The 12537-nt window shown below is 40.0% G+C and overlaps 1 protein-coding gene across 2 annotated transcripts in view; it reads right to left on the bottom strand.

Moving 5' to 3' along the window:
* The window catches only part of LOC136255583 (P-selectin-like), a 107604-nt gene that overhangs the window by 60782 nt on the left and 34285 nt on the right, over positions 1-12537 (bottom strand). For both annotated transcript variants that reach the window (XM_066048383.1, XM_066048384.1), the window contains exon 7: positions 1481-1675. In XM_066048383.1, coding sequence (XP_065904455.1) covers positions 1481-1675 — 195 coding nt within the window. The remainder of the gene's footprint in view (positions 1-1480; positions 1676-12537) is intronic.

Here is a 12537-nt window from a genome sequence, read left to right as displayed (position 1 = left end):
TGTAATAGAATTCTATAATGGAGTAAATAAATTAGCTGAATTCTCTATTAGGGTGACTGTTCTATTAGAGTATCTCGATCTCGCATTTGCTACACAGAGTTGGCTTTCGAATCATAACTCAGTGGTTTGTAATCCAATTCTTCTATACTACTGCAAGGACTTTCTATGAAGATTATTCCAGCTATACACCGATTTTCAGCTCATTGCTCTTAGCGGTTTGCCTAGTAGGCGTAAAAACTAATACTTTTTTTATTACTAAAAATCGATCGCGTAATTGTGACACAGGTTGGGTTTTGTGTCATATCTCCGTGGTCTTAATCTCGATTCCTTTCAAACCACCAAAAGGCACTCCTACGATGGTTACTCCATCTACATAGCAATTTTCAGCTCATTCCATGAAGCGGTTTACCCTGTAGGCGTGACAACAAATCGATCTTATTTTACGCGAATAATCGGTCATAACTCCTGAACCATTCTTCGGATTTGCACCAAATTTGATGCTAGGATGCGCCTTTGGACTTCCTTTCTGTGTGCCAAATTTCAAGGCGATCGGAGCACGCGTTTTCGTTTTATAGCAATTTTTGCAAGTGTGCGAAAAGACGAAGAAAAAAAAACGAAGAAAAAAAACCTAACTTTGGCCGCTCATATCTCGGAAATGGCTTGAGTGATTTCCTTCTAATTTGGAATGTAGACTCCCCTAGCTGGCGGGCAACTCTGCAGCAAATTTGGTTTCAATCGGATAGGCTATTACCGAGATACAAAAGTGTGAAAATGACGTTTTTTCTTTCTTCCTGTCAATATACTCACGGTGTGGCTCGCCGGCTTCTTGGGCCGCACGACACACTATCGTGTGTCTTGATACTTTTTTATTACTAAAAATCGATCGCGTAATTGTGACACAGGTTGGGTTTTGTGTCATATTTCCATGGTCTTAATCTCGATTCCTTTCAAACCACCAAAAGGCACTCCTACGATGGTTACTCCATCTACATAGCAATTTTCAACTCATTCCATGAAGTGGTTTACCCTGTAGGCGTGACAACAAATCGATCTTGTTTTACGCGAATAATCGGTCATAACTCCTGAACCATTCATCGGATTTGCATCAAATTTGATGCTAGGATCCCCTTTGGATTCCCTTTCTGTGTGCCAAATTTCAAGGCGATCGGAGCACGCGTTTGCGTTTTATAGCAATTTTTGCAAGTGTGCGAAAAGACGAAGAAGAAAAAAAAACGAAGAAAAAACAATGAAACTTTAGCCGCTCATATCTCGGAATTGGCTTGAGTGATTTCCTTCAAATTTGGAATGTAGACTACCTTAGCTGGCGGACAACTCTGCAACAAATTTGGTTTCAATCGGATAAGGTATTACCGAGATACAAAAGTGTGAAAATGACGTTTCTTTCTTCCTGTCAATATACTCACGGTGTGGCGCGCCGGCTTCTTGGGCCGCACGACACACTACCGTGTGTCTTGATTACCTTGTTCACACACAATCTCAGTACCACTCCACATCATATCACTTCCACTACAGGTCCTAGTAACATCACCACTCTGTATCTCATAACCAGGGTTACACATGGCAGTACAAGTATCTCTATCAGTAGCAGCTCCATCAACTCCCAGTGAACAAGTGATCATTCCATTTGTAGGATCGGTGAGCATTGGACAAGTACCTGGCAAAGTGCATGTAAAATACTGTATGAACAATAGTGCATAAAACATGAAGTATGCAGTAATTGCAGTGTGTGCAGGATGTGAGTGTGACATGTAATGTGAACATAACGCATCTACTGTATGTACTTGGCAACGATCACAAAAAAATGGATTTTGGCTAGGCTACATTCATACCAATCTGTCTCAATACTGTGTTACATTGTACTTTGTGTGAAAATATCAAAGTGCTAAGCACAGTGTGCAGTATGTTCATAAAGCACACTTTGAAAAATATAAAACACAGTGAACCATGTGGTAAGAAAATATGTATCAAGTCTATTGAACCTAAAAGCAATGACAATCCAGTAGTGTTATTAAGTTTTTTTTGAAACGCTGTATCTGTGTCTTTATACAGAGTTCAGGGAATACTACCAGAGCTAAAAACAAGGAGACATGGACCTATGTTCCTGCTGTGTAAAGAAGAGCATTCGTCTTTGGCACTATGTTATAAGATTTCAGTATATGATTTGTAAAATCAAGTTATAAACAAACGTGAAGTGATGATCCCCCCCTTGCTTATAACCAGTAAACAGTGTTCATGTTCCTATGTATTATCATGAATATTGGCACTACAAAATGCACAAAACTTACACTAAGTTTGGAAAAAGCAGCTCTACTGCTAAAATGTCTAACCACAACATGATGATTATACAAGGAACATTCCTTAACCAGTCTACAACTAGCATTCAAAACTTTGCCCTGTTATGAGTTTTGGGGAAAAAAACCTGCTCAGCAGGTGCAATGGTAGAATGCTTGCTCAATTGCACAAGCTACATGTGATTTTCACAGTGGTGTGTTCACCACAGCATTCTGTGAAGTTTTTCTGAGGCATTGCTACAACCATTCTTACAATAATTAACAGCACTGTCATGACTATGCTGGTACAAAGCACACCCATATAGCTAATCTAATGATACACATTTGTGGGTTATAGGTTCTAATAGTCTAGGTGCCCATTATCTGCCTTAATTGCAAATATAATCTGTATGTAATGTGGTGTCCTTTTGTACAATAAGGAAATTCCAGCCTGTTCTAGATTGTGCCAGATTATTCCAGAACACTGAACAATAAACAATTACATATGTAGTAGATCACATGATATATAGGTCACCTTTGTGTATAAAAACCTTGTAACTGTCATGATTTTTGGGGAGTTTAATGATTATTGAGGCTGAGTTGGAGTGCTGTAAACTAGTAGTCTTCATTTGGAGGTCCTACCGAGATAGCTTGCTTTAGAGAAGGTCAAGAAGAAGCTGCTTGGATTAGCAACCCAGGAGTACTTAAGAAGGCAGTTTTTCCCTTGAACTCTAAGAGACTTAAGCTATGCCAGCTGCAACAGTTGGCAATAGCCTTAGAACTCCCCCCCAGAGCTGCTGGTGATGACTTGAGGGTCATGTTAGAAGAAAAGCTAAGAACAATGGGCAAGAATCCTTTTAGCATCCAAGTTGTAGTGGATGAGCAAGAAGATGGGACAGAGAAACTTTCCTTACAAGATGAAGAAGGTTTGCTGTTAAGTATTAGTACTAACTCCCCAGTCCCTTCTTTAGTAAGTAGCTGTCAGCCTACTCCTCAAGTATCCCCCTCACATAGTTCATGAAACATTTAGTGGAGGACAAGGAGGAGCAGTTTACAAAGACACAGGTCTTAGAATTAGAAGGAAGCCCAATGAGGGAAGAAGGCTATGACAAAGAGTTGTCAGAACTAGAGGTAAAGTTGCAACAGCAGTTGGACAGCTCTGTAGAGGAGATTCAGTGCCTAAAGTTGTGTTTAGAAGAGAAACACAGTGAGTTAGATGCTGTTAAATGTGCTTTAGTTAAAGAGAAGACAGTATCAGAGGAGTTGTTGAGTCAGAACAGGTTGTTGCAACAACAGCAACAGTTGGCTGCCCAAGAAGTTAAGAGGTTGAATAAAGAGTTGGAAGCCAGGAAGAGTAGAGTCAAAGAGCTTTGGAGTACTAACTGTGAGCAGTTAAAAGAGTTTGATCAAGCTATGTTGGCTAAAGACCAGGAGTTGCAGAGTCTGAGAAGTTTGTTGCTAAGCAAATCTCAGATTACGTATGGGCAATCTTCTGAACTGTTCAGTACACTGGCAGCCAACACAACTCGACCTCCCTACAGCACTTCAAGAGTCAGTGAAACCTTACCTAATGTAGGTGAGTTGTTGTTTAATGTACCTGTTGCACAAACAACAAGTGTAACTCTAACACATTCAGTACCTACATTGCTGAGTTCAGGCGGTGCAACAAGGTTCCCACCACCAATTCAATTTGACTATAGACCCAGGCTGGTAACAACTGGATTAACAGGGGTAGGGTCAACACTCTTGAGTACATCTGGGTCAATGACTCAAACTACTGACACTGACATGGCACCAATCACATGTTCATGTCCTCCATTAGTACCTTCTAGTCCAGTTTACACTACACAACCAGTTCAGCGACGAGGATAAGCTCCACCAATTGACCCCTTCACAGCTGAGGACCCTGAAATAAGATTTGATGACTGGCTCCCTACTTTGGAGAGAGCAGCTGCGTGGAATGGTTGGTCTGAAGAGGAGACTCTAATGCAGTTGGCAGGGTACCTAAGAAACAGGGCTCTCCAGGAGTAGAATTTGTTGAATAGAGAGGACTGTGGCACTTATGAGGAAGTTGTAAAAGCTCTACGTGCATGACTAGACCCTGGAAATCGGACGCTAGCAGCTCTTGACTTTCGCCATGCAGTACAGAATGACTCTGAAGTTGTTGCGGACTACATAAGACATCTAGAACGTATTTTTCAAATAGGTTTTGGGAAGGACAGGATATCCCCAGAAACTAGAGGTGTGTTGCTGTATGGCCAGCTGCAGAGTGGCTTTATATTTGAGTTGAGCAAAGCCCCTGCTGTGTCCGGAGCAAGAAGCTACACTGAGCTTTGTCTAGCTGCCAGAAATGAAGAGAAAAGATTGGCAGAGTTGAGGAAGAGACAGCAATATGGGAGAGATCGGCCGAGATATTCTGAGCAAAGATATTCTCAACCAGAAATCGGTACAGAATACTGACAATAGTAAACCTAAGCAATTCTATAAACAACAGCTGAGATGTTATGTTTGTAACAGTCCAAATCATCTCACCAGAGACTGCAAAGTACAGAAAGCTGAAAGTGAGGGAAAGAGTAATTTACCAAGGAAGAACAGAGTCATTCGTGGCAGTAATCGTCCAGGAGTGGAAGCTAGTTCACCAGAGAAAAACCAGTTTCAAAAGGTTGTTGAAATTTTGTTTCCGTCAAATTCAACCACATCACCAACTGTGGGTCAGGGTACTTGTCAAGGTGAAGAGGGTAGTCCTCAAAGTGTTACTGTCAAGATAGAAGGAATACCTGTAACAGGTATAATAGACACAGGCTCAGACATTAGTATTGTAAGTGGGGACTTGCTTAAGACAGTGGTCAATGCTGCTGAGTTGAAGAAGGAGGATTTTAAGCCTGCCAACAAATGAGCTTTCAACTACAACAAGCAGCCTATTGTCTTGGATGGGCAGATGGAGGTTGACATCAGCTTTGAAGACAGGGAAGTGCATACTACAGTTTATGTTAAGGTCAAGGCACCTGATCCATTGCTATTGTCTGAATCTGTCTGTCGAGAATTGGGAATCGTCCAGTATCACCCAAGTGTCAGACCATTGGGGAATATAGGGAAAACTGGCACAGTAAACTAATCCCCAAGGGATAAGATGAAGATGGTACAGTCTGTTCGGCTACCACCATAACACACAGCCGTGATGCCAGTGGAGATAGTTGGTCATAGAGGTACAGTACTATTAGAACCTAGTTCTAACTTAGTAGGTATGTTTAGGGACCCGCCGATTATGCTCCTTATTTTACCTATTATGCTATGCTGCACTGCTCAAAATTTTGCCTATTATGCTTAAATTAATGCTCAATATTTACCTATTATGCTCAAATTATGCTCGATATTTATACCTTAATTCCCATGTTTTTCTAGTAAATTTGCAATTTATGGTAAACAGTAAGTTGCTGAAGTACAGACTCTAAATCCTTGCTTGTCAAAATGCTTGCCACAGAAAAGATCAATATACTCTAATAGAACAGTCAGCACTCTGACTGTTCTATTAGAGTATATCGATCTTTTTCTGTGATATGTATTTTGATAAGCAAGAATTTATGATAATGCACAAGTGTTCTGCCTATTATGCTAGCATTATGCTCAATGCTTTCAGGCACCTATTATGCTCATTATTATGCCAGCATAATCGGCGGGTCCCTAGGTATGTTGCATATTGAAGATTCTTTGTTAGAGGTTGATAGGGATGGAACAGCTGTGGTAGTGGTATCGAACACCAGTAAGACCAGTCACTTACTGAAGAAAGAAAAGAGTTGGGAACAGTCCAGGATGTAAGTATGGTTAATCTTCCTAAACCTAATCTAAATGCTAGTTCACAAGTTCAAATTGTGTCATGTGCTGAGACAGAGGACACACCAGATTTAGCTACATGTGTAGAGGATGGTAAGTTTACCAAGGAGAGAGAGCAATGGAGGAGGCAACAAATGAAGTCATTATGTAATGTTAACCATAATCTTACACCAGAGGAGAGTTCACAGTTATTAGAGTTATTAGCTAAACATCATGATGTATTTTCCCTAGAAGAAGGAGAACGAGGAGAAACTAGTCTGGTTGAATTTAGTATTGATACCGGTGACTCTACTCCTAAGAAGCAGGCAGTCCGTAGAATACCTTATGTAGCCAGACAAGAAGTTGCTAACCAGCTAAGGAAGATGCAGCTTGAGGGAGTAATACAGCCATCAGAGAGTCCATGGGCTAGCTCTGTAGTTTTGGTTAGAAAGCGAAATGGTGACCTTCGTTTTTGTGTGGATTACAGAGGTTTGAATGCAGTGACAAAAGCAGATTTATTTCCCTTACCTAGGATAGATGATCTCCTTGATAAGTTGGGCAAGGCCAAGTGTTTTACTACACTAGACTTGGCAGCTGGGTATTGGCAGATCAGGGTGCAGCCAGACAGCCGGGAGAAGACAGCCTTTATCACACATCATGGGCTATATGAATTCAAGGTGATGCCTTTCAGGGTTATGAATGCTCCTGCAGTATTTCAAAGATTAATGCAGAGGGTTTTATCTAAGTTGGTGACAGAAACAGATGATTTTGGGGCAGTTTATTTGGATGACGTTATTGTGTTTTCACAATCATTGGATGCTCACCTGGAGCACTTGAAGAAGATATTTATATGTTTGAGAGATGCTAATTTGAAAGTGAACCCAAGTAAATGTAAGTTTATGAGTGGGGAGGTGGTTGAATACCTTGGCCATGTTGTAACACCACAAGGACTGAAGCCCAATACCAGGAATTTGGATGCTGTTAGGGAATTTCCAGTGCCTACTAGTTTGAAGCAATTACGTCAGTTTTTGGGTCTTACATCGCATTATCGAAGATTTGTTCCCAATTATGCTAGAATTGCCCAGCCTCTTTATGGTCTTACTAGACAGGGAGCTCCATTTAATTGGACACCATTTGTGAGCAAGCTTTTGATGAATTGAAGACCAGGCTGTTAACATCACCAGTACTAGTATATCCTAATTTTAGCAAAGATTTTGTGCTTGAGACTGATGCTAGCAAACAGGGGCTAGGGGCTATACTATCTCAGTTCCAGGATGACTCGAGGCTTCACCCATTAGCTTATGCTAGTCGATCTTTGTCATCTAGTGAGAGGAACTATGCTATAACAGAGCTTGAGACTTTAGCTGTTGTGTGGGCAATAGCACATTTTCGATACCACCTGTATGGCCACAAAGTGACAGTATACACTGACCATGCAGCAGTGAAAGCTGTATTGGGTGCCCTAATCTGAATGGGAAACATGCCAGATGGTGGAATAAGGTACATGGTAGTGGAATCCAGGAAGTTGATATTGTCTACCGAGCCAAACAGAACAACTGTCATGCAGATGCTTTATCTATACAGCCAGTACTACCAAGCACCTGTTGAGGATGAGGACACTGAAGAAGTCCAAATAGCACTTATCTCCAGCAGAGATAATGTCAATATAACTGATCTTGTATCACAGCCACCAATCACTGCGACTGTCTCTCCAAGTTTCTCTGATGAGCAGTGGAATGATGGCTTGTTACAGCCAATGATATTGTATCTGAGGGATGGTGAGTTACCAGAAGATGGTTCTGCAGCAAAGAAAATAGTAACTGAATCTGTATTGTTTACACTAGCTGACAATATTCTTAATTATGTAGGATCAAAGTCTGAGGAGATGCCTAGAGCAGTAGTTCCTTCAAGCCTCCAGCAGCAAGTCATGTCAGAGTATCACAGTGGAATTTTGGCTGGACACTTTTCTGGGCCCCGTCTCTACAAATCTCTGATGCACAAATGGTGGTGGAAATATATGTACAGAGATGCCTTGAATTATGCTCAGAGTTGTCCCCAGTGTGCCATTGTCCAAGGAGCTGGGAGAAAACAGAAACCTCCGCTGCATCCCATTCCCACTGAACGCCCATTCCAAATAGTTGGAGTTGATGTGATGGAATTACCGATAACAACAAGAGGTAACAAGTACGTGGTTGTATTTCAAGACCTGTTCACCAAGTGGCCAATGGTTAATCCCACCCCCGATCAAAAGGCAGTAAGGATTGCTCGACTATTGGTTGAGGAGATAGTGCCATTCTTTGGTGTGCCAGAGGCACTTCTTTCTGATAGAGGAGCTAATTTGTTGTCCCACTTGATGAAAGATGTATGTGCATTATTGGGTATTAAGAAGTTGAATACCACTGCCCACCACCCTGAATGTGATGGAGCAGTTGAACATTTTAATCGCACGCTTAAGTCCATGCTCAGGAAGCAAGCTGCCACACATGGAGCACAATGGGATCAATACATACATGGAGTCCTTTGGGCTTATCGTAACACCCCACACACCTCAACCGGAGAAAAGCCATCTTACTTATTGTTTGGTATGGACTGTCGTAGCCCTACAGAAGCAGCTCTTTTGCCTCCAAAATCCCCAAAGATTACCAACATGTCTGATAATCGAGAAGAGATGGTACTGTCTCTCTCAACAGCAAGAGCTTTAGCTTTAAAAATCAACCAGAAGTCTCGGCAACGTTACAAACAACAACACGACAAGAAAGCTACCACACCAAAGCTTAACATCGGAGAATGGGTCCTTGTCTACTTCCCACAGGATGATGTCGGTAAAATGAGAAAGTTATCTCAGCCATGGCATGGCCCTTATAGAGTAATATCGAGATGACCCTGATGTGACCATGACGAAGATATATTTTCCAGATGACCCACCTATCCAAGTACATCAAAGCAGAGTGAAACAATGTCCTGAGTTGTTTCCTAAAGGGTTTTACTGGTATGGTAGTAAGAGACATGGACCCGGCCGCCCACCAAAGAATGTACAGAAGAAACTAGAACAAATCGCTGCAGTACTAGATCAACCAGCTAATCTCAATAAAGATCCATTAGCTGAGATAGTTACCGATGACTCTAATGGTGAAGATTCACGAAGTACACCTGACAGCATACCAGTGCTGAAGCAGCAAGTAACCAGCCCACAATCAACTGTAAGGAGACCAGAGAAGGAAGCTAAAAAGTCTAGCCACAGATATGACCTAAGAAGGAAGAATGTGAGCCTAGGGTCAGGCTCAAAGTAGCGGAGGAGGTGTGTAATGTGGTGTCGTTTTGTACAATAAGGAAATTCCAGCCTGTTCTAGATTGTGCCAGATTATTCCAGAACACTGAACAATAAACAATTACATATGTAGATCACATGATATATAGGTCACCTTTGTGTATAAAAACCTTGTAACTGTCATGATTTTTGGGGAGTTTAATGATTATTGAGGCTGAGTTGGAATGCTGTAAACTAGTAGTCTTACATGTATGTACTTATTATACATGCATTCCATTGGTGGGTGGTTTAAGTATGCTATTTCTCACATAATGTACAATACTGCTCAAATGCAACATCGTCTTGAGAGTGTGCGAGCGATTAAAAACTAGCCATTCATCTCAAACGAAATGGGATGAATACTCATGAGCGAAATGAGTGCCACACCTTTTAATCAGTAAGTTTTTTAATCACTCACACTCTCGCAAGACAGTGTTGCATTTGAGTGGTACTGTTTAGTACAAAAGTTTAATGGTGGGAAAATACAGACAATTAAGCAATTTACTTGCAATTCATCAAAACTGTCCCACTTAAAATTTTAAATAATTTATTGTATTTTTCAAAAATTTTCTCGTTAAAATAACTCAATCATCCAATTCCTCAAAACCTTCCAGCACTAAATATGTAATTGCCCTATACTGTTTGCAAACACTATTGGGTTCATATTCATTTCAATACCTGTTTAAATATTTCTTGTCTTTCTAATCGACACATACTTTTTAAGCGTTGTTTGGAAGCTTGTATTGTACAGGGGGAAGTTTTGATGGGCAAAACTTTCGCTGTAAAGGGCAAGCAAACTATTTTGTGGTTAAACATTCATGTTAAAAGAAAGTATGGCCATACTCGCTCAAAGTGTTTATGTAAACATGGCATATTTCTGCTAAGTGGGTATGGCTAACAATGATAGTGACACATACATACATACATTTAATGATCGCCTAGTACAGTGGGCATGGCCCTATGCAAGCATATGCACAGCCATTAGCATGGCTTTGTGCAGTACAGTACCTTTAGACTGCAACAACACACTTTACTGACAAATGGGTGCAGATCCATGTATGATGACAAACAGTGACACACAATCCCAAAAAGTAGGTGTGGCTAACAAAAGAAGCTAGGCTGCTGTAGGTGTTTCCATATTGTCAAGTAAATTAATTTATTTTGCACATCAACCAACCTGGGTCAGACCCAGATATTCTATAAAGCTGGTCAGACTTGACAAATACTCATCACAGGTAGCTACAGTAGTAATTGCATCTGCAGGAAAACTTTTACGGTTTTTTTGACAAAACTGCAAGTCTCAAAAGTTTTACCCATCGCAACCTTCCTTTGCATGCACACTGTTTTACCACTGACATTCACCTTTACCAGTGTAAATGCACAACACGCTGAAGTTGTTAAAATCAGGTGCCTATATATGGACTCCATTAAACACCATGAAATCTAATGTTCTATTGACTGTTTACATACTAAGTCAAGCTGCACAAATCATTTTGTTTCAACCCATGCACTTAATAAGCTATTTTAGAGTGGCCAAAACTTTGCTAGTGTACAACTTAATCTATGCCTACAAAGCTGTTGTGATAATCTGTGATGCTTTAGTTTAGCATACAAAGTTTCCTGAAACACATCTTCGTTTTTTGCCTAATAACTTTGAAGTTTCAAGCCAATTTTTAACTTGGCTAATGAACAACCTAGCACTAAATCACTTTGGTTCCAACTATTTCTCACCTTGTAAAACAATTCTATGTACGCTTTCCTTTTCACTGATAACAACATGGAAAGTAGTGAAAACACACACCTGTGGACTACAACATTGGCTAACAACTCCATCAAGCCCAAATTGCAAAAATTTGAAGCGTATTATAGTAGAGTAATGCTTACCCAACGCCTATACCAAATTTTGTTGGACTGTGGTGTATAATTTTGAAGATATTCAGCAAGAAAGGAGATGGTGTGGCTAGTCAGGGCACACTCAGTAATCATGTGATGGCAGCTGGTGCCTTGGCCAGTGAATTAACCAGAGTTGTGACAAGCTAATAGTTTTAAAGCATGAATAACGTTAGTTGTATCAACAGTAGCTAGGCGGTTGGTTAGAGAGCTTGTTCTGTTAATCCACTGAGACTCTTCGCTGTGGTCTTCTGTGTGCTGTTGTATGGTATTGTAAGTGTGAAAAAAATCTCTGTTTTGGCTCTTTGCATGGGTACAGGAACAATGACGCACCTCAACGTCTAATAGTGGGCTTGACTCATAATGAAACATTGAAGTGTAGTTACGGATACTGGATAAAACATGAATAAAACAGCTAATATAAACTTCTTTGTGTGCATTCAATTTACAACTAACATTTATTGTGAACTTCATAGATACCATACAACTACATGATTAATGTTATTGAAATAATTAATTAGATTAATTATTTTCAACTATTTGTACCATTTATACAAGTAGAAGCAAAAATTTGTAATTTTACATTCGATTAGGGATCATAGTAATAAAAAGTAAAGAAACAAGGTGGTTGCCTATATATGCCTGCAAATGTACTAGTGGACATTTAATCCGTAATTCAGTCTTCAGAACCTCTGTTGTACAGCTATAGGCTGAATTAGGGATTAAATGTCCACTAGTACATTTGCAGGCATATATAGGCAACCACCTTGTTTCTTTACTTTTTATTACTATGATCCCTAATCGAATGTAAAATTACAAATTTTTGCTTCTACATGTTTGTTTACTTTTTTTAAAAACCGTAATTAGCTATAATTTGAAATTGCAGAGTATAGGGATATAACACTTGTTATATTGTTTTACTGAAATTTAATATCATGCCTGCACCATGCACTTATTTATGTACTATATGCTCCCTACTCCAGTTTAAAATTTATAATTTTCTTAACATATTTGTTTGAAAACTTTTTTGTAACATAAATTTTATCTCTGCAGGGGGATCGAGCTATACAGGCATACAGATTATGGAATGTTACCCTGCGATGCTGTGCATATTACATATGTAGAGATCATCAAGTCAGAACATGCACATGCATGTGTTGTGATATTATAGTATGCATTAATGCTTAGCAGTGAAATGCAGCATAAAATAACCACATGCATGCAGTAGCTTTATAGTGG

The sequence above is a fragment of the Dysidea avara genome, chromosome 5 (genome assembly GCF_963678975.1).
Source record: "Dysidea avara chromosome 5, odDysAvar1.4, whole genome shotgun sequence".
Lineage (NCBI taxonomy): Eukaryota > Metazoa > Porifera > Demospongiae > Dictyoceratida > Dysideidae > Dysidea > Dysidea avara.
This window is presented reverse-complemented; position numbering and strand designations above follow the sequence as displayed.